Source organism: Mycteria americana, chromosome 6 (assembly GCF_035582795.1).
Source record: "Mycteria americana isolate JAX WOST 10 ecotype Jacksonville Zoo and Gardens chromosome 6, USCA_MyAme_1.0, whole genome shotgun sequence".
Taxonomy (NCBI): domain Eukaryota; kingdom Metazoa; phylum Chordata; class Aves; order Ciconiiformes; family Ciconiidae; genus Mycteria; species Mycteria americana.
The window spans coordinates 10,253,669-10,280,636 of record NC_134370.1 but is presented as its reverse complement, the minus strand read 5'-3'; the positions used below and the strand labels follow the sequence as shown (position 1 = coordinate 10,280,636).

The 26,968-nt window shown below is 37.9% G+C and overlaps 1 protein-coding gene across 1 annotated transcript; it reads left to right on the top strand.

The window, feature by feature from the left end:
• Positions 1-1,419: 1,419 nt before the first annotated feature.
• On the top strand, positions 1,420-26,378 carry TDRD1 (tudor domain containing 1). Its single transcript, XM_075504055.1, has 24 exons — positions 1,420-1,453; positions 2,871-2,941; positions 3,138-3,285; positions 3,691-3,796; positions 4,906-4,966; positions 6,594-6,698; positions 7,062-7,244; positions 7,885-8,031; positions 8,982-9,153; positions 10,735-10,818; positions 11,191-11,367; positions 12,563-12,670; positions 14,103-14,273; positions 15,618-15,866; positions 18,548-18,670; positions 19,822-19,932; positions 20,136-20,306; positions 21,415-21,660; positions 22,155-22,271; positions 22,491-22,601; positions 23,773-23,940; positions 24,295-24,516; positions 24,696-24,742; positions 26,286-26,378. The coding sequence occupies exons 1-24, from the start codon at positions 1,420-1,422 to the stop codon at positions 26,376-26,378; spliced, it is 3,225 nt and encodes a 1,074-aa protein (XP_075360170.1).
• The last annotated feature ends 590 nt before the right edge of the window (positions 26,379-26,968 follow it).

The window sequence follows — 26,968 nt, the reverse complement described above, 5'->3', positions numbered from 1 at the left end:
GTGAGAAAATCAGTGGAGCTTTTGAGTAATAAAAGCAGTTTCTTGCAACACGCCGGGTGTAATACAACTTATGACTAACACATTTTTGGCCAGGGCTCTGACAACCATGCCATAGTTCAAGTGAAAAACACACAGTCTTAGCTCCCAAGCAGAGACAGGCGGTATGACCAAAGCAGCACTGACGAGATGCCAATTACGGTGCCCACCCACCTGCTGAGGGGGCCTGACCCACCCACCCCGCCCGCAGCTGGGGGTCTCCTCAGCCCTGGTACCTGCCGTGTAGTCACACAGGTAGCCGCTACGTGTGTCGCTCTAAAGCACGCGATCCCAGGGGCTCCTCTGGCCGCGCCTTTCAGGGTAAGATGGCGGCACCGCCGGCAGCGGCAGGCCACGACCTGCGCCGGATCCCGCCGGCGCCGACCGGCCGGGCAGCACGTGCCCCCGCCCCGCCCCATCCGCGGGCCGCCGCGCGGAGCGGGCTCCCTGCGGGGCGGCACGGGGCGAGTGTGGCGCTGACGGCGGGGAGGCGGCGGGGTGCGGCCGGCGTGCGCCGGGGGTCCGTCTCTCCCCTCTGAGGACCGGTGCTTCCTCTCCAGCTGCCGTCGGCCCTCGAGTGAGGGGCCGGCCCAGCACGGGGGCGGCCCGGCGGCGAGCGCTGCCCTGAGGGAGGGAGCGAGGGAGGCGGCTCGGGGCAGCGGGGGCGGGCGGCGCGGGTCTGGCGCCCTGGTCTGCGCCCTGGTCTGCGCCGGCCGAGCCTTGGCTGGAGGCTGTGGGGTGAGGATGTTTAATTTTATTCTGAGTTAATTAAAATAGCACGTACCAGTACTATTCCATTGCGGTTGTAAAAGCTCGTTTCTGGTTGAGTTGGTTGCAATGTCAATTCGTGTGCCCAAAGGCTGCTCTGCTTTATTTGCAAGTTCATTTTAATTTGATTTCTCCCGTATAATGTAGCAAGAGAGTATTTTTATATTTAAAATAATTATATTGCCTGTTAACATTGGGAAAGCAGGTGCCAAAAGTTCATTTTGGCAGAGCCCAGCGCAGTAGTTTCTCCTCAGGCAATGGCTCTGCCCGCGCAGAAGCTGGTGGTTGTCCCAGGGCTTCGGGCCTCCGCCCGTGGCTGCGCTCCCACTGCTCCTCTGTGCTTTCCTCTCAAAGGACTTTTCGTCGTTTGCTTTTAATCTGGAGTGTTCGTTGCTTATATCTTTAATGCAGAAAGTATTATACTTTTTTACTGTGCAAATTAAACAGTGGAGAATTAGCCTTCTGACATTGATGCTTAAATACAGCTTCAGAACGTGACTTAAAAATATTAAAATATTTAATTTGTGTGCCTGCCTGAATTAATCTTTAAATCCGTGCTTTTGTAGTTACTTGGCCTACAGCCACCTTTCGTCATACTCTGATGTGAACATTTGCATGATGGCAGAACCGCTTCACATGAAGAACAAAGGTAATAAAGCTGTAGGTAGAGGTTAAAGCAGCAGAATCACAGATGCCAACTTCCTGTTGAAAAGCTCTCGGTTTCGAGGCTGAATTTCAGAAATATCTAACAAAAATCAGAATTTTGTGAACAAACAACGCAGGGTATTTTTTTGCCAAGTGTAGAAACAGTCTAGAAAGTTTTAACTGCAGCACAAGTGCAATAAAAGAGAGACTTTGAGCAAAGCTTGATAAATGTATCTTGACTTTGTTCTTCTGTAACTGTGTATTTGCTTGATTATTGATAAACATCATCGGTATGAGTATTGCTTATAAATACAGCTAAGTCCTAATTATCCAAACTTGTGTGGGCTGCAATGTCTTAGATAATTGAAAAAATGGGATAATTGGCATACTGAGGAATTTGGTGCAGGTACGTGTAGTGGGAATTGGAGTTCCTTCAGCAATGTTTCTTGTCTTCAACAGTGCCTCAGTACTGTCTGATCCATGTTCTCTTTTACTCCAAATAGGGGGGGAAAAAAGACTTGAATCTGGGAGATCTGAGATAGCTTGGTATGCAGCCATCTTGGGTCTGGAGTGTTCATGAAATTTTATTTCATGTTAGGCAAGAGTTTTAGTTTAGGCAAAGTTTACAAGATGAACTTGCTTCCAGGTGGGGAAAAAAGGCCACGTAAGCTTTATGTTGGCTCGGTGGAGAACTTGGGCTAATAAGCCCACCAGACTGGAACAAGCTCAGAATGGCATGTGTAGTGTACAACTGAAACAAACTTTTTGTGGGTAAATGAGTTGCCTGCTTAAAAAAACATAGTTCCTACTATATTGGTATGCAGAACTAGCTGAATGTTTGTCTTGTAAGAGTTGTTTGATAACGAATAAACTCACTGAAAGACCACAAGGCTTATAAGGCATTCACTGGAAGGTTGAAATCTCTTGTTTCAGCGTATTTTGTTTCTGAATACTTGGTGTGAGAAAACGATGCATAAGTATAAACTTAACATAGACCACATGTTCAACAGTATTGAAAGAAATTGGTACTGTTTCAGCTACTCTAAAATTGCCTATTCTGAATTTTTGCCTTATGGATATTGGAAATTACGTACATTTTTTTTTTGTCCCTGATGAACCACTTTAATTGAAACAAATATATGGATGGAGGACATTAAGACCTCGATCAAGTGATAAGCACAGAGCTGTGAAACTGTTGCTTTAATAATACCACTGATAGTAGGTTTGAATAAACATAGTATCAGGGTGATAAAAAGTGACTTCCAGAGTGTGTTGTGGTCCTAGCATCTCCATTTGCTCAAACGTGCTAGCAGAATAGTAGGAGTAGATAAGAGCCTTGTGTCTTCCTGCAAATAATCCGTAACACGGGCATGTATTAGCATCGTTAAATCAGATCCTTTTGCAAATACTTCTGCTCGTAGGAAATTCCATGGAAGGCATAACTGGTAGAAGGAAGTTGCTGTTGACAGCTGCAACTGGTAAAGGAAATACGGTGAGTTATTGCACTTTATAATTGCCCCAAATATTCTGAGCATTTTTAGATAGCAGAAATGATAAGCATATATTGCTCTTTCTAGAACTTTGAGATTTTGACTCTTTTTGTTGTCACATTTTGGTATATTAGAATATTTCTACCCTAACGAGCAGCTTTTTTCTGGTAAGAATCACCTAAAATTTTTCTTCCACAGGTGTCGCATACTGATTTGATTCATGAGAAGCTGAAGAAATTGCAATATTCCTCTGATAATGTTTTCTCTATTGGCTATGATAAGAGTCTCTTTAGTTCATTAATATCACCCCCTCAAACGAGGACTTGCCATCATTGTGGTCTGTTTGGTAGGTACCTATTGTCCTGTGGTCTGTGATGCACAGTATATTTATCAGTGAAACTGTATCAGAAAGTTTGCTTAGAAATGCCTTAAAATGGATGTATATTTTTCTCTCTCAGATGCAAGTATAGTAACTATTCAGAACATAGTTGGAGTTACGGAACTGGTATACAGAAGAGCATCTCGATAATTTTTTTTTTTTTCCCTTCTTAAATATAGAAGGAATTTGGGACATCGGGGGCAGTAATGTCTGATAGCGATATGTGAATACAAATACCTATTTGTATGTGCTTAGAACTGTAATGGAACTGTCTTGTAAAGCAGTTATTAAATAATACATGGAGTCTATATCTTAACAGCTGTTGTCTATTCTGATATAGATGTTTCTCTCTGACTTTTCTTTTTTTTTTAGGATCCCTCAGATGTTCACAATGCAAGCAAATATACTATTGCTCTGCAGATTGTCAGAAGAAAGATTGGCCAGCACATAGCGTTGTATGTGAGCCAATTAAACAGAAGTAAGTTTGTTAAAAGTTCTGCCAAATAATCTTTACAGAAAGACAATATCCCTCCCAATACAACTTAAATGACCCTGTAAAGGCACTATTACAGTAAAATATGTTGCTTATTCTTAGGCTAGTACTGCATTATCTCATACTTGTCAGAAAACTCAGGTCTGCTGCTTTAGAAGGGTGACTTGAAAGTTACTGTTGGAGTTCTTAAGGTGTTGTGTAGTGTGACTTAAAGCTTTTGCATTATTTTTACTTGTGTCAGAACTATGTGAGCATGCAGTAAGAATACCAGCTTGTCACATTGATGATGTAGGGAAGGGAGGAGAAATGAGACTGCTTTTCAGCAGTGGCGTGGTTAATGGATTGCATTTAACAGACTCTAAAGAGGCACCCTTTGAATCTAACTGTAGCCTCAGTGAACTTCATCGATATTTTATCTCTGATGAGCACAGCTGCAATTAGAAGAAGTTGTCTCAGCCAGGCCATTCTCTAGCTGCTCATTATCACTTTTTGACATGCCAGTTTAGAGGCTCAAGAGATCACTCCCTAATCTGTTTCAATTAAAGTAAGCACCATTAGGTTATGACACGGTACAAGTTGACTGGCTGGCTTTGGAACAGTCTAGGGGAGTGATCTGAGCATTTAAGCTGACAGTCTCTAGCAAGGAGTGATGATAGCAGTTCAGTGAATCTGCAACCAGGTGTCCATAATCAAAGCTTACAAGAGATTTTTTTTTTTTCCACAAGTTTTGCTACAGTGACTGAATGGGGGGGACACAGGGACAATCTTGTATATATGTTATCTGGATATTACTTATTATTGGCTTGGGATTACAGCGTTAGCAGAACTCCACAACAACAGTGTAAGATTTTTTCTCCATTTTAATCAAAATTAATTTATTTTTTTGTTGATGGCATCAGGAAAAACACACCAGATGTTGCATGACAGGGAACTAACAAATTTGCCATTCTGCATTTTCTTGGAGGAGGAATAAGGGTTGACAAAAACCACATGCTATGAACACAGCCTTTTTGTTCTGTTTGCAAGTAGGTGTTATGAATGCTACTTGTCTGTCTTCGGTTCTTCAAAATTAACATCTTTTTCTTTGATTACAGTGTAAGTAATAATAATGGAGACAAGTTACCTGCTAAAACCGAGAAGGGAATTTATCTTAAGGTATAGAATACAATTTTCACTATGTCTTGAATGGATCTGTTGTGAGCTAGTTGCAAGATGCTTAATTTAACTGGTACAGGAAAGGAACAAGTTCCAAAGATTATAGTCTACTCCTTTTAGAAAGATCAGTGCTTCAAATCAAAAGGTACTGGGAGAAGCATTCAAAAATATTGTACTTCTAGAGCCCTTAGCAACTCTATCAGACAACTTGGTTTTTGTTTGAAAAAAACATTTGTGAAAAAGTTAAAAATCAAGACATGTATGGTCTTGCTAGAGAAATATTTTAGGAAGGAAACAGATGTAGCTTGTCCAATTCAGAAAAATTCTGGTGTCTTGCTTTCTGCGTAGATCATGAGCTGATGCTTGGAGCCTTGTAAATTATCTGAGAAATACATTTGATGTAGTATTGTATAGTAACAGATGTAGATAAGCTTTTGTTTCTTTGTTATGGCAGGAATTAAACATGACGCAGTTCTCCTTTGTAATGTTTTGAAGCCTCTCTTGATCTGACTTTCAGCCAAACATTTCCTGTAATCTTCCTGCGAACTCTTCTGCAGGAGATCATTTTGCTGTCTTCATGGTTTCTTGGGATGATATTTATGAAAGCGAGTAAATGTGCATACCTCCAACTAGCCTCATGTTTGCAGTGTACAAGAAAACTCCTTTGTCATACACTTCCTTGAAGTAGCTCATTCACCTCTTTAACTTTTTGAAGGAGTTTAGAAAGGAGGCTTCATTTTGGGTCATGGAACTTCTGTTAGTTCATCCTGATAAGTTTGTGCTGTGTGTGTACTTGTGACTGTGTTCTAATAAAACTGATCAGCTGATAGCGAGGGACCTTTATATCAAGAGGATGTACAATATGAATAAACAATTTGTAGCCAATTTATTTTGAAAGAACACGTTTTATTTTTCCCTGGTTCGTCTTCTGAAACTCAAGTTCTGCAGAAGTAAGAGAGCTTATATTGCATATTGAACAATATTTAATGTATTTTGCTGTTGTACTGGGAGATGTGTTTTTATGGAAAATCTTCTAGAAGGATCTTTGTTGCAAGTAAACAATTAATTTGGCAGTTGCAACAGTAATCTCAGTCATCATGCATTGTCTGTTGTATGTTGGTCCACATGTAAAAGAGGTTTTCCCTAAGGATGTGTATGAGGTTATTTTTCTAATGTTTTTAGGATGTCACAGACACAGGTGGTATGCATTAGGCAGGTTACACTAAATGTTTAGACTTTTTTAAAAATGGATGCCTGCAGTTAAAGGAGTAGCTATAATCTACTCTGGTGTTAAGGTTACAAGGAAGCAGGTGGAGTTAAATTCCTTTTATTTATGAGAGAATCGTAAGCAGCAAATATAGCTGAATTGGCTGTAAAACAGGTGTGAAAGGAAGAGGTGAATGTGTGAGACTTCAGCACTTGTTTTTCATTGTTCAGTATACCTCTGTGATGTTTTAAGTAATTTTCAAGAGTTATGCAAAGTCTGTAAGACTTCTTATTGAAAGTCAATCAAAGCACTCTTACGTGTTTCTTGAAATGATAAAAAGCTCTTTTTTTTCTTTGTTACTACGGGGAGGTACAGCAAAGCAACTCCAGTTTAAACATAACTTGTAGCTGTTTTAAATAGGGTAATTCAACTTCTGTGGATTCTCTCAAGGCAGAAGAGCACATCAAGAAAATAATGCTCTCGGATCTCCAGACTCTAGGGATCGAAAAAGCTATGGAAGTACAGGTACTTTTATTTTGGAAGAATCCTACAATGCTTTGTTAGGTTGCATTTGAAGCTTTGTTAAGCATATATAGCTGCGTGTCACCTCAGCTCTTTGTCTCATTTTGCTCAGATGTAAAATTCCTTTATTTTTACGAAGATGCATAAATGCAAGCGGGGCCAGGTGGGAATAAGTGAGCAAGATTATTTCTGTGAAGGTGAACATAACTGGTTTTGTTCCCTGCAGTTAATTACTGCTAGATATGAAACAAAAGAACAAAATCAGGTATAGGATGAAATGCATTTATTGAAATGAACACTGGTCCTGAATAATACACTGTAGGTTGTTCTTGCATAACTATCACTTACTATGGCTTTTCTCTTTAGGGTACAGTAACAGAGTTCAAGAGTCCAAGTGAATTTTATATACAGATGAGTTCTCCAGAAGTTTTAGACCAGATCAGTAAACTTTCTGTGAAACTGCAAGACTATTATTCTAACACAGTTACTCAAGAGCAATATATTGCTATCAAAGGGGAAGTCTGTGTTGCAAGGTGTTCATTGGATCAGGTAACATCTGATTGTCCATAAAATAACCATGTGATGTTGAACTCATTGTGTTTTGCATGTTTTGCTTTTATGTCTCTACCAGTGAAGGCTGCTAATTAGAGATCAGTTTATTGTGGTAGTAACTAGCTTTATAAGATCTGGAACTCAAATTTAAGGTACTGATTCTTTTTCCCCTCTAAAAAGTTTACTTCTGTGTGTTTATGTACTTGAGCCCTGTAGGCGCTGTTTGTCCTACTGTTGCTTGAAGGCTGTGTGTGTTCTTAGCAAATTCAAACTATAATAGTTAGAACAGTTTGAAATATGACTGTGCTTAATTAAGGAATTTATTCGTACTTCATTTCTTACCTGACTTTTCTGGTTGCATTTCTACAGCCGCATCTAGTTCCTGTTTCCCTTCCCACCCCTTTTTTGTATTTCTTCCTCCTTTTCTCCTCCATTGTTAGCAGATTCTTAATTTACTGTACGGTAGCCAATATCCATAGGAGTAGAATTTTATTTTCACAGCAGTCAACACTACGGTGAGTTGTGTTCATTTGAGTCGCTTCAGAATTGGCCAGTGCCTCTTGTTGATAAACAAATCTGATGAAGTAAAGCAAAATATGTTGTGTTCTTACTGAGATTATAGTTTATTCCAACACAGACCTGGAATAGAGCACTGGTAAAAGATGTGGATATATTGCAAAAGAAAGCCCAAATATTCTATATAGATCATGGAAATGAAGAAAATATTCCGCTCTCCTGGATTAAAGCTCTGCACAAAGACATCGAACTGTTGGTTCCTCCATGCGTGAGTTCTATTTTCCTAACAGTAGCTGAGGTATTTTAAATGAATAGCTCTGAAATGAGTGTAACTCGTATCTCAGTGTAACACGCTGTATTTTGTGTTTAGTGAAAGTGATGCATAAAAACTGCTATACTACACTAAGTTCACCTTCTGAAATGTTCCCTTGCTCTTCTATAGGAGTGAGGAAGGCTGTCTGGCTTTTTCTTCCTAGTCCTAGAATTCTTGGGTTCTGAGCTGATTAAAAAAAAAAAACCCTGCAGGGTGGTGGTTAGGTCCACATGTCCCTTATACACTAGAGGACAGCAGGGGAGGTATTCTGCCTGCATATTCTGATCTGGGCTCATGCAGTAGTGAAAAATCGTTTGTAGTTTGGGCAAACTTTGGGGTAAAGACAGCTGTTGGTCTGAGTTCATTGCCATACTATGTGAATGTCTTCCATTACAAAATAGACGGTCTAGCTTTAATTGGTGAGTTAACCTAGTATGTTTAACTATGCACAAAGAAGAGTAGAGAAGCATTCTTTCAGCCAGTGACAACTATGACTAACAGCTATTGGAATAGTCTTTCATAGCTTGTTCATATGACTTTCTGCTGCGTCCATAAAAAATTTTGAGAGCTGTTTCAATCTTGGCTTAAAGCCCTCAGTGTCTGCTGAGGGCAAGTTAGGACGTGCACCCGTGGTCAGATGTGATGTGTGATACAACCATGCCTTACATAAGACAGCATAAATAGTGGGAGAATTAGAGGAAATGTAGTTTACAGTTTGAACTTAATTTCCTAATTCTTAACTCTCTTGTAAAGAAGTTAATTGAATTGATAGTGCTTCAAATTCCAACAGCAGCTTTAACTTTTATATGCAAGATGATATTTCTGAGGGCCTTAATTACTTAGTTGCTTTTTCTACAGGGCAAACAGCCCCTATCTCCTCTTATTCTGATTGTAATTCTTTCCAGGCCATTAAGTGTTCCTTTGCCAATTATGATCCAAAAGAAAAAGGATGGAATGAAGGCATTGCCAGCATTTCTTCCCAACTTATGGGAAAGCACTGTTCAGTAATTGTTGTTGACGTATTAGAGGAGGAAATGATGTTGAGTTTTGCTGTAGATGTTGTTCTTCCAGATTTTGGTAAGTACTTGGTAGTGTGGGGAAAAAAACCCAATACAATTGATAAGTCTTTCGTGTACACTGTCCCTACCGCTACCCCTGTCCGATACCTTTAAAAGAAGAGAGTTTTTTTCTTTTGCTCTCCTCCATCTTGTCACTCTCCCAACCTGCCCCTTGCTTTTTTATTTTTTTTTTTTTAATTTTCTTCACCTTTCCATATAGAGGTCACTTTAAAATGTCTGTACCCGAAATATTTTGTTATGCTTAATAACCTTAAATTTTAGTAAGGTTACTTTTCCAGTAGAATTGTAATAAATTAAGTATTTTCTGGATTATCTTCTTTCTTTTTCTGTTTTAATAGATGCATGCAAATTTGGGACCATGTTGTTCCTTTTATCTCATGCATTTTTAACTCTTTAAAAATGGTAGTTTCAGTTTCTAGTTCCACTAAGGATTTTACCAGCTTTTGTTATATTTCGTACATGCTCACTAAAAAGTATCCCAAAGAAAGTGCAACCACTGGATCTTGTTGTATCTAGTTGGAGAACTCTAAGCATGTTTATATTTCTAACTTAGCAAGCCTCAGTGGATAGAGACAAGGAGAGCACCTGACCTTTGAGGAGTCTGAATTCACATTTTCAGTTGACCTGAGGGGATGGCTTTGCTTGTGGAACCAGATCAATACACAGATCACAGAAGGTGTGCCTGTTGTCACTATTTGGAGGGCTATTTTGTTTGGTTTTCTTTCTGGCTGCAGAGCAAGAACGATATAGTGCTAAGAGCATATTCTTTTCACTGATATGCAGCCCACAGAAACTTCAAAGGAAGTGATGGTTCATTCTCTTAGCTTGTTAAAATTCCTGATGTGCAGGAAGCTTATCTCCATGTCATAGTCCCTGTAATCTATAAAATGATGGTTCACCTTAGTCCTGTGTAAATTCAACTGATTCAGGGTTGTGCTGGGCATATTTCACATTTGGTTGCTTTATAGCATACTAATGGCAAAACCAATATAACTTGCCAACCTCTTGGAGAGAAGATCACAAAAATATCACTGCATTCATGAAATGTTGCATGCATCTATTCCATGACTTTATGAGCAACTTACACACCTGTATTCAGGTTTTCAGTTGAAAATAATTATATTGAAAGCTTGGAATACTGCTTCATACATCAGAAATGGAATATGTAATAGCTAAGAAACTCAAGATTTCTTTGTAAATCTTGGTAACTCATTGCATACTCAGGGTTGTAAATATGGAGGTAAGTTATGAATCCTTGTGTCTGAAAAGTGTGATCAGTTTTTAAGCTAACAGTCTCCATTGACTATGAGTAAATGTTGATTGTTACTGCTTTGTTATTTATTTTTTTTTTTTTTTAGTCAAACGGTCTTGGAGCTGTGAATGTCTTCGGAAAACTCAAGTAGTTGAGTTACGCTGAAACTACTTTTATTTTGCATTCTAAGCATATTAAATGCTCAACAAATAAGTAGAAGGTGCTCACCTTGTGATAGGGTCAGGCTCAGTAGATGGTTCTGAAATGAAACTAAATGATGACTATCTTGTATGGTAAATAACTTTGTTTCTTACGTCTTTATTTTAGGAGACTGCCCAGATAAAGTACCTTTAGAAATGACGTCTGATTTAACCCCAGGAAGTAATGCCAAAGGAGGAGACTCTCCAAGAGGTAAGGAAGCAAACCAAAATTCTTACTAAGAGATGGAAAAAACTTGGGGAATTTTAGGTCTTCCCGTGTTGCATGATATTCTGAATGTATTAAATATTCTAGCTATTCACTAATGTCACCTCCTACTTAAAAACATTGGCTGGTGGAGCTTCCTTCAGCTCACTAGTGACAGTAGCACATATGCTTTTTAATAGTATAGAGAACTTGTGTAGTGATGATTATGTGAGCATTAATTTCATGGATAATATGACAGGAGCCTTCAAAGTCCAAAGAGTCAGCAAGAATAATAAACTGCTTCAGCGTGTTTAAATTTTCAAAGTCATCTAGCTTTTGATCAGCAACCTCTTTTCTTTTTTTTTTTTTTTAATGTAGTGTCAGAGAACGATTCTAAGGGAAGTAAAGAAAAAATACCTGAAGATGAAGAATTCCTTCCCTGTGCTAATTCAGTAGCAGAGTGTGTCTCTGTGTGTATCGGAGATGTATTTTCTGGTGTGGTTTCCTGCGTTCAAAATCCAGAAACCTTTTTCTGTCAGCAGATACACAGTGCCCGTAAGTGACACATTGAAAATGGGATGTAAAATACCTAGTATGGCATTTTTCTCTTCAGTAGAGAGTGGCTGGAGGGAGGCGTTGCTGGTCTTGTAGTTTGACCCAAAATGGTGATTCCCTGTAGCTTTAGGCCATGCCTCAGTCAGTTAAGAGCCATGGTGTTGTAACAGGATATTTTTGGCAGCATTAGCTATTAATACTGCTTACTAACCTGTAAGGTGATAATTTGTGGGCAGTCTGAGTAGTGCAAAGTAGAAAGATGGTGTGGCGTGGATTTTAGCAATCTGAAATCAATGTGTATCACAAATATTTAATGTTAAATACATTCTCTTGTGTTCCAGAAATGCATGTGAGTTTCTAATTGCTTTGTTTATTCCTATAATGCCTTGTTGCTTTACCACTGGAGGGGAGTGTTTCCTTATAGGCTGGGTGTGTGGACTGAACTTCTTTGTAACTTAGTGTGGGGAGAATATCTGAGTATGAGAAGGCCAGATAATAGTGTCCAAACCCTGCTTTGGTATCTTCTGATACAGTAAAACATAACACCTAAGTAACACTAGAGTCAGAGTGCTAGGCTGCAGGGACTTTTTGTGCATCTCCCACAGTGCCCATAAACAGATGTCTGGGGGAGAGTAAGAGCAGAGTAAGTTTGTGGGATGTGTCCTCCTAGCGCTGTCCGAGCCAGCACTTTTTTTTTTTCCCAGCTAGAAGGGCTTTTGCAGCTGGATGTGACCTGGTGTATCTCCTGACCCTCAGAAGAAGATTTCTCTTCTGTGTACTTGTGCAGACTTTGAATTCTAGGTAGACTCAAAGCATAGTGTGAGAAATGACACTTGTCATCTGCCTGTTGTTTGAAGAGCTGTCTTCCTTGGTTTCTGTCTAGCATGCCTCCACTAGCTTGGTTTCAATTCCTACTGGCTTCAGTTTTGTTCCTGTGTTGAAATGGTCTGTGACTGGTTTTCCTGTCTGTTCTCTTTACCACTGTGATACCTCAGACTCGCATGAGGACTCTCTTCCATCTTACTGATTGAAGAGCCCTATGCTTATCGCTGTTTTGGTATTATGTTACACATTATGTGAAATAATCTCCATTATACTACAAGATGTTCTTCCAGGCTTTGAGCTTAAGATTTGTGTGCTTTTGTAATAATTACAAGATGGTGTATGTTCCAAAACCTATATATTTTAACATCAGGTCAACTTGATGAACTTCAAGTGTCTCTTAATGAACATTGTGACGAATTTCCCAGTAGTCCAGCTTTCCGTCCTGCTGCTGGAAATGTGTGCTGTGCCCAGTTCACAGGTAAAAATGGAGTGCAAAATATGGCTCTTAATTTATGTCACTTTGAGTTATTACCAAAATAAACACATTTTATAATTATGTTTAGAACTGTTTCATATAGAGTTTATTTTATTTGTGTCTGGCTTTAGCTTTGGATAGCATTTGGTATTGATTTTTAAAAATTTTTAATAGCAAATTATGACATCTATAAAATACTAGTTTAAAAAAAGCCCACAAAATGGTCCCTTCATTGAGCAAACTCTTAACACTAGGTTCACTTTTGTATAAAGGAGCTTTTTAAGAGACCGTGAAGAAATTTGTTTTTTTAGATGTTGGTGAGCACTATTTCCTGTGGCTGGAAATAAATATAGACTTGGAATTTTAGACCCCAAAACAGGGACAGAAGAAATGGGATTATATGTAACGATGCTGCTCTGATAAATAACGCTTTGAGAAGTCAGCTAGCCAAGACCTGGTAGTCTGGAATTGTACGTTCATAACTTAGTTTCCACCTGACAGTTATCACTGTTGTCAAGTTTCTACAAGTCTCATGACAACATTGATTCTTGCCTAAACATAGGCTAGTATTCTGCATAAAGCAGTGTTTGTGCTAGGAATTGGTAAGTCTGTATGAAAGAAATACCTTTTATTTATTAGAATCTGAAGTCCTGTTTGCCTGAGTGCAGTAGGATGAAGATGAATCTTCCTCACAGATCATTCTCCTTTTCATCCAGCTTTTAACAATTGCTGTTCTTATGCCTTTTCTCTGGTCAGAAATGTTGCTGCTATAACTTCTTTATGTGATTGATAAGCATTCCTGGTCACTTACTTCTTTCTGTTTCCTGTGGTTTTTCTGCTTTGAATAAATTAGCTGTGGGACTGAACAGATAAGCTGAAATAAATGGTTTTTTGCACACTCGGAAAAAGCTAGTACTGCCAATAAGCTGTCTTGGCATTTGAATAGGCACTGTTTTCAGGTGCCTAGCTAGGGAAAGCTGTCAGTTCAGTACCTCAGATGTCTTGATAAACTCGAGTAAGCTTGTATTTCTATTTCTCAAATATTTTAGTTGAATTAAAATACTTAAATTATTAAATCTGTTGTGTGGCCTTTGAATTGCATGTCACTGTGGTCAGCTGAGGTACTGTTTGCTGTTTGTTTAAATGTATTGAACTTAAGCACTACATCCACATAATGTAGTCAATTCTTTGTTGCAATATGTATTTGTGAGGGGGGAGGTCTTTATGGAAAGAATGAGTTTGCAACGCTCAACTCATACGAGGGGTAGTGGTGGTAGATGTTGCGTCCATAAGGGTTTTGTGAAGGTTTGTGTAAACTGTGATGCTACTGTTTTATGTTGAGATTGATGTATTTTTATATTGATCTGCTGAAAAAACCATTCTGTTCTCAGAAGTTAAAAGCGACTACAATGAACATCTGTATCTTCCTTTCTAGAAGACAATCTTTGGTATCGTGCTGCTGTTATAGCATATGTTTCTGAAGACACTGTTTTGGCGGGCTATATAGATTATGGTAATTTTGAAGTTCTTCCGCTGACTAGACTTCGTCCTATGATTCCAAGATTAATGGACTTGCCAGCTCAAGCCATAAGATGTACCTTGGCAGGTATGAAATAAATGATAAGCTGTTTCAAACTGGATAGAGGCAAAATTAGTGGGGTTAGATAACAATCACACCTGTAGTATCTTATATTGAAATATGGGGAAGGATGGAGATAACAGTAGGCATTTATTTACAGAATTCTTAATTGTTGTGGTATATCTACAAAACATGACAAATCTTTCCTAATGTACCTGGTGACCTGCAGTTGTATGTTTGGAGAACTGTGTTATATTAACATATCTGTTAGGTTTTGCATGTGCTTTTGCTCTAAACAAAATTCAGTCACCTACTGAATTTCTGGAATTCTTAAATCTGTTGTGGTTCTAACCCTGCAGGGGAAGGTAAAATTTCATTTTATATCTTGAAATTCAGAACTGTATCTGTCCCCTCCCCTGGGGCAAATCTAGTGAAACTACTGGTAGACTCCTCTCCATAGGCTTGTGAAATCTGTCAAGTTGGAAAGGACATTGACGCTTCCTAGTTCATCCTTCTGTCTCAAGCCAGAATCATAATCTGTTTTTTTACATACTTGTTTAACCTGCTGTTGGAAATTGTTTATTTTCTGTTTGTTCCCATCACTATACAAGATAGTCCACCTCTTTGCTTCAGTACCCTTCCTTTAGAATACTTGATGTCTATCCTTTCTTTACAATACTTGGTATTTAACCTGCTTTTCAAATTTTTGGTATAGTTCAGAGCAGCATTCTAGCTTCTTACTTGGGAGGAAAACATGAAACAATGCTTCCCTTCTATGTAGAGATAGAACTGATGCATATGGAATGTGACCTAAAGAAATCTCTTTTCTGGGGCAAATCATGATGCCTATAGCTCATAATGAGTGTTCTAAGATTAAGAAAGGTCCTGAACACAACATGAACACAAAAAAGTGATCAGATGAGATTTTTCCTGGTTAGAGTCAAGGATTACTGCTGCATAAAATATATCTTTCTGGAAGGCAACTTCTGCCAATCTGTTATTATAAAGTTGTGGTTATAACTTGCATTTTAGAAATAAATTTAGTAGCATAAGGAGTAAACATTTAAGGAGGAAGAAGCTTATAGTAGCAGATACATTGGCTGAGAGACAGTTAATGTTCAAAACTAAAGGTTGTATTCATGAGACCCAAAAGACTGACACTTCTTACAGATGTTCATACTAAGGAAGTATTAAATCTGAACTTACACTTCTCTTTATGAAATAGATTAGTTGTACATGATCTTTGTCAGATTTTCTGCTATATCTGCTGCTTAATCTGTTGTTTTAAACACTGTTGTTGTACCTTTCCACATATTGTTGAGACTTGGACTGTCCTCAGAACCTTTCCATACTATGTGATTTTTTTTTTAGGTGTAAAGCCACCTTTAGGAGTCTGGACCTCAAAAGCTGTTTCTTTTATGAAACAACTGGTGAAAGACAAAGTGTTCACAGTGAAAGTAGTGGATAAAGAGAATTCTAGATCTGTGGTGGAGCTTGTAGATGCATCAGTTACTCCAGTAATAAATATATCAAGCCATCTTGTAGAGAAAGGCTGTGCAGCTGAGGAGTTGAGGATGGCCTTACCGATGATCGGAATGAGTGATGTTAAGCAAGCAAATGGTGAGTACGAGCACATCTTGCTGAACTGGTATTGTTTAACCTCCTACTAGAGTGGGTACAAAGAATGCAAGTTCTTAACTGGTAAGAACTTTCCAGTCTGGCTCATGGACGCTAGCCTTCACAGCTCTGAAGTTTAGCCATGGTGACTTTGTCATGAAGAAATTGTGGTTTTGCTTGTGTGTCCGTGTGTGTGTGTATACATGTGTGCATACATAAAAAAGTTGCAATTGCTTACTTTTGGAAGACTGTACTAGTATTTCACTTTCTCTTGTTAGACGTCTTAGAATTTCCAGTTGAAGGAGGATATGACTAGTTGGTACCTGTTTGTTCTTACACCCTTGTCCTTTAGCTCAAATAGTATTTCATCTTCATTGTCCTATATTTTACACCTAAACCCACATATTCAGTCCTTGAAAATTTGTTTGACTGCCGTAGGCTATACAACTTCAAGGCTATGTCTAAATTACCGATTTTGCATTTAGTGACCAAAGCTTCAGTTTGAGAGATTTTCAAATTCTATGTCAGATTTCTTTGTATTGTGGGAAGATTCTTAGCTTCTCTAATATAAAGCATGTTAAGTCCCTCTTTTCCATCCTGTGTCTGGTAAAACTGTATATTCTCTCCTGATCCATCTGTACTGAAAATTGTGGGAAGCCTTTTTGTCAAGGCTTATGTCCAAATCTCTTAATTTTGATCTTCTTCACTAAATGCCTTGTGGCCAGGACATGGGTTTCTTCAGCCTGGAGAAGAGAAGCCTCCAGGGAGATCCTGCAGCCTTTCAGTACTTAAAGGGGGCTTATAAGAAAGATGGGGACAAACTTTTTAGCAGGGCCTGTTGCAATAGGACAAGGGGTAATGGTTTTAAACTAAAAGAGGGTAGATTTAGACTAGATATAAGGAAGAAATTTTTTACTGTGAGGGTGGGGAAACACTGCAGCAGGTTGCCCAGAGAGGTGGAAGATGCTCTATCCCTGGAAACCTTCAAGGTCAGGTTGGACAGGGCTCTGAGCAACCTCATGTAGTTGAAGATGTCCCTGCTGATTGCAGGGGGGTTGGACTAGTGGCCTTTAAAGGTCCCTTCTAATCCAAACCATTCTATGGTTCTGTGGTCTTTGATCAGAAGGGTAAGGAATCTTGTATGAAATTCAAATGAACAGTAACTTTCATGGTTATATCCAAACACATTTTGATCTATGGGCATCATCCTGGACCTGTTTTGTACTTCTTAGGTTTCTTGGTTACTTCTCATGTTTTTTAATTTCTCGCACTGAGTGGTAGCTTTTCAATGCAGGTTCTTAACAGATTATCAACTTTTGTCTGAAGTGTTTTAAAACTTGTGGTTTTTTAATTGGAATTGAACAGATACATTTCTCTGTCAACTTGCAAAATAAATTTTCATTAACTTGTTTGCTTTATTTAAACTGAGTGATTAAATTGCTGGATCCAGCATGGTATAAGAGTAGACTTTAATTAACTTGCCAGAATTAAGAAACAATGTATCTTTTGGTTTAGAGGACTAATTAGAAGAAACTTCACCATCACATGAAAGAATAAACAACTATATTTCACAGTTGTTAAGCAACCTAAAGCTTTCTCTAAACTTTGAGCCATTTGCTGATTTTTATTTTTCTTGTCAATCTTTCTTCCTTCTGGAGTGGAAAATTCAACCAGCTTCTATTTCTTTGAGCATATTTCTCAAAATATGCTGTCGGTGCTTGTCCCTTCCAGTAGGGATATGGCAGTTGCTTACAGTGTGAAGGACAGTCTTGTATTCCACTGAAAATAAAGAAGATTTGAGAGCCTGTTTTGATTTGGGGGTGGGGTGTTGTGTTGTTTTGTGGGTTTTTTCTTTGCCTGTTGGCAATATGACTTCCTAAAGTAATCTACTGTCAGATACAACACTAGGCAGATGGAACAGCATCTCAGCGTGGTCATCCTTGAAGATCAAAACTTTCTTGAGCTTCATTTTCAGAAAAAACCCAAACACTTAGAACTGGAAAGGTCTACCAAAGTCAGAGGCCAGCCACCTGGACTCAAGTCTTAAAAAGGCTGACAGTATTTCTGCATGCTGCTGCCTACCACAAGCTGTAACAAACGTAACAGCTGTGAAAAATACAGGAAGATTTAATAATATGCTAATGGCGGAAACAATGGCTTCTCCAATGTGCCATAACTTAGTTTTCACGTGATCTATTCTACAATTTGTGCTTAAGTAATAAGCTTCTTTCAGGTACTTGAGTATAATATACAGTGCAAATTTCTGCAACCAGTCTTTCTAGTAATCTCTTTGCTCTTTCTCCTCCTTAGACCATTTCCAGTACTTTGCAGTGACAGCTGTTTCCTTCTATGCCCCCTAGCCTGTTTCCCAGGAACCAAGGTTCCCCAGAGTCCCTCTTGCTCAGGTTATTGCCACCTAGTCTGTACCTCTTTGTGCAATTACTCTTCACCACTCATCTATGGGTTGCCCTTCTCAGTAGTGATCAAATACATTAAGCAACTGGCACATTTCTCTTACTTGCTTTTATTCTGCAAAGAGGCTCTCACTGGTAATTAGTCTTTTGGATTATTTATAACAAGAAATACAAGGACATGAATGAGCATTCAGGATATGTAATTTTTTTCCTGTAAGAATTATTTTAATTTCTCTTCCTTCCTCTACACCTCTTGTCTCTCCTCTCTAGAGGACACAACGAGCAAAAGAATTTGCAAGTGGAGTAAACTAACTCTTAAACAAACTGTAGATGTCATAGTGTGTACGCTGTACAATCCTGGAGAATTCTACTGTCAGATTTCAAATAACAGTGGTAAGTTTATTCAGCTTATTTTTCTGCTAGTTTCTTTGCTTCCTGATTTGTAATTTATTACAGTCTAATGCATTACTGTTTCAAGTGAGCTTATAGCACCAAGGCTTACCTCTGAGTTTTTGTATGTAAGAATACAAGTGGAATGATGGAGAAAATGGATCATGGTATGTAGTGACTCTGAGATTGAAATCTGAAAATGTTGAAGGTAAGCAGTTGAATGAAATTTAATCTAAGAATTTAGAGAAAAGTGAAAAGAGCAACCATAACCTAGGCAAAGGATATGTAAACAGAAGATAGCAAATAAGAGACATGTTCCCTGTGCCCATACAATATTTACTGGAGCTCTCTTCTAGTACTCTGTCCTGTTATAATTTATAAAAATTTACAGATTCAAAAGAGATAAAATAACATGAAAACTAGAAACTGCAGCTTTTGAGACTTGACTTGCTCCTGGATAAGTTAAAAAAGAAAAATCTTGTTCCTCTATTTGCATGTATAAAGACTTCTGATAGCCACTAGCTTTTTAACCTGCTAGAAAAAGAGCCTGATGAAATTCAGTGGCTGGAAGTGGAAGCTAAATGCATTCAAATCAAAAATATGGGGCAGATCTTAAAAAGCAAGAGAAGTTTATTCCTTGACTTATCTAGGGATAGTATAGATTCTTTGTGGCTTATTGCCTTTAAAACATGACTGAATTCCTCCCTAAAAGTGATGTTATAGAGCAGGCTTAAAGGACTTGATACAAAAAATAAATAAGCAATCAGTGTGAGAACCCATAATCTGTCATATGCACTGGCTGAACTAGATAATTCCCATGGTGTTATCTGGCTGTAAAATATAGTTTAGATTTTGGAGTGAAGGGAGCTTGTTGGATTAGTAGGAAGAATTACTGGTCATTTTGCTATCATAGCTGATATTTACTGACAAATTAGTTCACTATCTCACCTCTTCCTGGTATAAAAGTCTGTCTAGTAAGTTAAATTGTTAACTCAGTGTCAACAGTTCTTTTTTTTTTTTATGAAATTCTAAAATTCATGGAAATCTCCTATCAAATTTTTTGTAAGTAAGCTATACAGTGAACAGTATTGATAAAGTTCAAGTCAGCTTATTTCATTGATCTCGTCTTTGGTTTTTTTCTTTCTAACTTTCAGAGTTACTTGCTCTAAGCTTACTTAACAAGTCATTGTCTGAATACTGTCAGAAAACTCCACCAAATGTTTTTAAGCCTGAGAATGGAGAACCTTGCTGTGCTTTTTTCTCTGGTAAGTAACAGACTAAAATGTTTTTGTTTTTAAAAGGTGAACATAAAGCAAAGAAAAAAAATAAAGTTGGGTATCTGATAGTTTGCATTGGTAGAGGATAGCAAAGAATTGGATTTATTTACTAAAAAATAAATGCTGATAAACTTACTAAACATGTGAAGTAATTTTTTTTTTTTTTTTTTTTTTTTAATTTTTAAAATTAGATGATGGTAACTGGTACCGTGCTTTGGTGCAAAACATTACTTCAGATGGAACAGTTAAAGTATGCTTTGTGGACTATGGAAATGTTGAGGAAGTACCACTGGATAAAATACGGCACATTTCATCCTCATTCCTAAAACTTCCATTTCAAGGAATTAAATGCTGGCTCTCAGGTGGATTTTCTTATTGATTTTTTCTCTTGTAAGAGCTATTGCATTTAGAGACTTGCTGCTTTGGGGGAAGGAGGTGATGATAGGGTAGACTTCATGGAACTCTGGGTTTTTGTTTTTGTTTTGGGTTTGGGGTTTTTTTTGGGGGGTGGGGGGTGGGGGGGTGGTGTTGTTTTGTTTTGTTGTTTTGTAATAAATGTCTGTGGTGCTTCCAGCCTCTGGAAACGGTGGGAGCCATTGTTTTAGCCTTACTGCACAGCAGACTGCATTTAAGAGAAAGATGGTGGCTCTTCCTGAGCTCCTGACAGTGCTGTGGAAGTGATCTGCATGGAGGTTACTTACTGATTTACGAGTCAAAGGGAACTTGTCATTTAGTTCTGCTTCATCTGTAGTACTTACTAGCTTTTGGTTGCTGCCTTGCTAGGAGTAAATGTGCTTTTGTGCAACTTAATTATTCCTCAAAAATTTTTGCAGGCAAAGGAGCTCATGTTTTTATGAAGCAAGTTGGCCTTTCAGTTCTCTGTAGAGATGTTTCATTTGATTCCTGCAGAGTTTGGCATCATACTGCTGTTTCTCAGTCTTCTACCAATTCTCTGCCTCTTCCTTTTCTGCATCAAATCACTCAAAATTCTACTAACTATTCTTTCTTTGTAATGCAGTCTACTTGGTTTAAAAATAAAAACTGTGGAAACAGGAAAAAGCTCAAAACCACATTTGGTCAAGGTCTCTTCTGCTGTTGTGGTTTTTTTTTTTTGTCTCTTAAAACACTTTGCTTTTCTGCTCCTTATGATAAAAAGGCTGTATTAAACTGATTCATAAACAGTCTTAACAGTGTTGTTTGTGCTAAGACACAAGGATTTACTTGGTAGAATATCATAAAATGAGGAAAACAAAACTTGGGAGTCCTGAGGAAATGTGTTATTTTAGAAGAAAGGAGGAAGAGGGGGGCCAGTTAATGGGATGAAGTACAATGTGTATTCCTAAGGTAGTAAAAGTAGCCTTGTTATTTTGAGTTGTGCTTTAAAAAAAAAAAAATATTTTTTTAAGGAAAATATAATGTTGAAGAAAGTCACTTAATGGAGATATTTTGAACAGTTCTCCTACTTCCTAGGTATAAAGCCTGGTAATAGCAAATGGATTCCAGAAGCTACGGCAAGATTTCATATGTACACTGCAGGGATAAAGCTTCAAGCCAGAGTAATTTCCCTTTCCAGAGATGGGGCAGGTGTAGAGCTTATTGACAATTCCACAGGTCATCCGAAAGTGATCAATGAGATACTAACTTCTGAAAAATTGGCTGTAAAGGAAGTTGTACAAGATACAAATAACTTTCCAAACAAGTCTGTTGACAAAAAAGGTAATTAAATGACTGTCAACTTTTAGATTGAACAAGAATTTTCAGTATTCCAGCCTTTAACTGTGATCCTGCTGTTTAACTATAGTTAATAATAAACATGTATAGTTTTGATTATATTCTGAGTTTTTAGTTAAACACAAGCTGTCCTGCAGGTGGCATTATAGACAAAAAGAGAAAGATAAAATTGCTGGGTTTGTCTTAAATGAATGCTACTTGAATATTTGATAGAGTTACAAATTGGCTATGACTGAAACTTCTCCCATGTTTACTTTCCAATATCTTACTTTTCTGAGGTGTGTATTCTACTTCAGCTACTCTTACATGCTAATAGTTTATGAACAGCAAATTAAGCAAGAATTATCTTGGTTTAGATTTCTCTTCTTGAAGACATGTGGCTGTCTAAAATTCAAAAAGATAATTCTGTAACAGTTACTTATAATATGTGTCTGCTTGGAGGAAAGTGGTACACTGCATTTTCTTACTATTTCTATTAGAAACATCACTTGGGCAGTGGAAGCCGATTGAATTGGCAATAGATGAAACCATATCTGTCTGTGTAACAGAAGTTGTAAGCCCAGAGTTGTTCTATGCTGTACCAGTTCAAACTAAAGGTAAGAAAAAGTGTTGGCTGTTCCTAATACCAGTAAGAAGTCACTGTTGCAAGCTAGTTAATAAAATGAACGCCTACAGTGAACTGAACCATGTGGAACTATAGCTCGGGCAGTAGAAAAATATAAAAAATGCCAAAGGTGGGAGCAGGGGAGCTTAAAAGTACGTATGCTTTTCATTATACCTAAATGTGGTTAGTTACCAACTTTTTTTTTCTGTAGATCAAGAGAAGCTACATAGGCAGTTGATCGAACTAGAAGGCTATTGTAAATCTTGTAAGAAGCAGCCCTTCAAACCAAAACTGGGTGAAGCCTGTTGTGCCAGGTTTTCAGGTGAGGCAATAATTTGTTCTTTTATCTCCTTGACCAGTGTAAAACACAGCTTTCCTTTTTGCTTTGGAAAAAGGAAAAATGGCAAGTTTAAAGTGCTTTTACAGATCTTCTAATTCTGTTACAAAGGATAACCTGGCTGCATCTTTAGGGCAAAGAAACCGTGTGATGGTCCGAGAGAGAAAATAAGGAATAGATTGTGCCCTGCAAAATGTATGGAGCTTTAAGAGGCAAGAACAGCTAGTTACTGTTTGAACTGAAATTTGTTTCTGCTGCCCTGAGGCACAGGGGCGCGAAATTCACGGCAGAGCAATACTGCACTTGCATCTATACAGACCCACTTCTGGTTTGGGAGTGCCTGGGTGTGTGGTGTTTGTTGTTGCTTTGTGTGAGCACGGGCCAGTGACACTGGCTATGACAACGGATCATTCAGCCTTGTTAGCCTAGGAAGCTGTCCACACTTAATGAACTGCTAGGTCAGGTCAAAAGTATTCTTAACGGTGAGGGAACTGAATTTATTGTCTTAGTCTTTCAGAAGAGGGGACACTCTGCAGATATATTAGCTTGATATTTAAAAAATAAAATAGTGTTGACTCATAAATATTAAATGTTGACTGTGTGTGGATTGTTACAGGAGATCTGGTTAACTGCTGAAAATTAATTTGGGTGCTAGATCAGACAACAGCTTATGGAAAACAGGATAGATGAATTAAAAAAATACTAGGCAGACCACAAGAGTATAGCTAAATGTTTGATAGTTGTTTTTAACTTCCACTGATATTTTTTGTTTGTTTGTTTGTTTATGGATCTTCAGGATAATTGAGGAAAAAAGTTTTTTTTTTTCTTTTTAATTTTGGTTATGTTTTGAGAGGCGATATGCATTGGAAAAAAAGGTAATGAGCTAGAAATACAGTGTGCAGATATCCTTAAAATAGTATTGTAGTAAAAATCTGTATAATTTGAGCAAAATTCTGAAAGCAACACTTAACTCTTTATGAATACAGCAATCGGAAACTATTCCGTTGTTCTATGGGCTTGCTTCTTGTCAAATGGCCTTTTGTACATACCAGAGTATTTAAAAATTCGTGGAAAACTATACAGATTCTTGTTCTCAGGATAAGCTGTGTTTGTATGATGGTACTTCATGTGATTCTTCTTGTCCCAATCTTTTCAGGTGATGGCCGTTGGTACAGAGCTCTTGTTCTAAAAGCTTCTCAGTCTCTAGTGAAGGTACTATATGCAGACTATGGGAACACAGAAACTTTACCACTTTCAAAGGTGCTGCCAATCACCGATTCCTACTTAAAGCTGCCTTTTCAGACAATTATGTGTTCACTTGCAGGTAAAAAAGAAACAAAAACAAAACCCAAAGAACAACCAAAAAAAAACTACCCCAAAAAACCCTGACTGGTTGTTTTGTTGAACATTATAAACCTGTATCTATCCTGATGATAGTGTTGATTCCTTAATACTGACAAATACCATGATGATCTGCTGAAATAGTATACTGGTTAATAGTGCAAAAGCTGTTTTAGAAAGTATGTTTTAGTTAATTATCTGTAGAATCTAAGCTATTTATATGAGGAAAATTTAGCATATTTTCAAGAACAGTGATAGCATTATTTGTAAGATTCAAGTCATATCTTAAAGGAATTCTTTATAGAACAAACTTGATTGTACTTTTTTTTTTTTGCAGGAATAGAGAAAGCTGAGTGGTCCCCATTATTACTTGACAAGTTGAAAGAAATGTTATTGAATAAATACGTCACAATTACAGTGAAAGGGATTAATGGAAATATTAATTTAGTAACAGTGGAGAAACTTAGTGAAAATGGTAGTGTGAATGTAGCTGACAAACTGGTAATGGAAGGTTTGGTCAAATCCTGCAGGGCTGAAAACTTACCTACTGAACATCAAGGTACTTACTTTCACTTAATTACTTCTTAATTTAAATTTAATTTGAAGAACTGTGGGCACATGGGATGCCTAAGTGACTTTTCTTTCCAAAAATCTTAGAGAATTCCACACGTCACCTCTTAAATTAGGGAAGCAGTGTCCATGCATATTTTGCTCATTCACTTGTTTTGTTTTTTGTAGGCAGTGGAGGTGAGACCAAATGCTGCTGCACAGAATTAAAAATGCAAGTAAGATTCAGTCCAAGGAATACTCGCTTTTTTAAATTTCCAAAATTTAAAAGAAACCCTATGTAGGAAGCAAATGGGAGTAGGGAGATAATAACTAACTGAAACATTTAAGATATGCAAAGGGAAGATCCTGACACTTCTCTGTTCGTTTTATACATGGTAATAATTAGAGCACCCTGAAACTGAGGGAGGGTAGTGTATAGATCACACAGACTTCATTAGTCTGTGTTTTGCCACACACACAGCTCTTCCCCCCACCCCGAGAGTACTAAGGCTCAGGAGTGTTACTTTTGTCTATTGTGTAAAGGTAGTTGTGGTGTTTTGCATGAACTGCCATTTGGAGAAAGGGCAGCAGGATTTTTTTCAGCAATATGGCTGTGCTTTGCTGTGGATACAAATTGGCAGACAGCTGCATGTGTAAGAAAATTCTTACAATGTGTATTTCAGGTAGCAGAGATCAATAATATGTGCCACAGTCTCAGTCATAAAACTAGGGCTGAGAATCTGAGTTCAGTAGAATACTGGAATTTGTAACAGTGCTTGCCAGTTGCAAGATTTTTTTTTTCCTTTTGAAAAATAATGAAGTGTCTCTTACAGATACTGCATATTCCTGTAATTTTTGAGAGCTTTCTGGTTTTAAGCTTTCTAAGGTTTTTATTTTAACTGGGGCTATTTATGAAAAATTAAATTTTAAGTTACTTTTAGTAATCTAAAGTATACCAGGAAAGATGCATTGGCCTTTCTGAAAGTGAGGATCTTTGTCAGAGGAATGAGCAAAATTTTGAATTTTAAAGACAGAAACCCCTTTCAAGGGTGGTTTGAACTTCCCCCTCTCTCCCCAGCCAGAGGCAGCAAGGTCAAAAGCAAAAACATGCGCTGTGGTATTTTGGAGGTAGGAAAAGAGCATTTCTGTTCAAGGTCGCTTAAACTTTTACTGCTTCAGAGTAAGCATAGTTACCAGCAGTTTAGTGGCAGGAAGGCAGTAAAAGATGCTGTTCCTGAATCTAGTTGATTTCTCTGTCCCACTGTAGGCTGTTGAACCTCCTTTTCCCTCCCCCCCTATATCTCTTTGATCTTCCAGTTTGATCTAGCTAATGTCTTTTCTGACTTCAGTTTGGTCACTTTCTGTTTTCTGTCATCCTTCCTTACTTGGATAAGTTTGGCTCAAAGTCTCATGACCGATAAAGGGAAGACAGAAGTTTCCAATGTAACTGAAAACATTGGGAAATAAACATTGGGACATGTGTGAATAATCAAATTTAAGATCCTGATCTCAGTCCTAATTTGAGTATTTAATCAATTTGGTTCAAGGAAGTTTCTTCTTCAGGGGGGAGAAAGGAGGGGAGCAGGGGGGAAGTCAGCTACAATTCTGCTGGCTTTTCCCCCCCTCCAGAAGATTTTACAGCAGAAAGGAATTGTATATTCATTGAACTACTATGGGACTTAGCTGAGTTTGTAGTTTTAGGATCTTCCCTAATCTGAAATCAGCAATTTAAAAAAAAAAAGAATTGTGTATTTCTAATTCTTCCTGCTTATTCCACAGCTTAAAAAGCATGAACAGATCCTACTCTTCCTTTTAAACAAGTATGGAAATCCAGATGGATTCACTGAAATGAAAAAACTGTTGGACAATTAAGTATCTAACATGAGCTGTTTCATTTGTATGTATACCAGGTTGCTGGCATTCCTTTTTTGGAAGAGCAAGTGTAGTTGTCAGCTTAAAAATGAGAGTGGCTTTGTAGAAATTCTGCTGTTTAAGGACCTGTATTTATCTGTATGCTTGGATTGTTAGTGTGCAATAAGTATGTAACTTGAAGGATTTCAAAGCTGCAAGCTAAACTTTCTGTTCTGTTTTTTTGTTTTATACCACTGTGTGCTGCTAAGCTTTTTTTGCTTTTATTTTGCTGTTGAATGCACATAACTTTATGGAATGGCTTTTGCCTTGTGAGTCTATTCTGCAAACTTATGTTTGAAATTATTGTAATTGTAAAGCTTACTTCAACTTTGGTACCATTAATTTGACTTGAAAAACTGTATCTTACCTTGATTAGCCTTCTTTCAACTTAATTTCCGGTCTGAAGTTAGACTGAAAATTGTTCTTCATAAACTTGGTTTCAGTATCATTAAAGGCTGAATCTTGTCTTTGACTGCATATGGGTAGTTCTTGCTAAAATCGGTAAACACTTAAATGTGCACAGTTCTTTATTTACACTTACACCGTGTAAT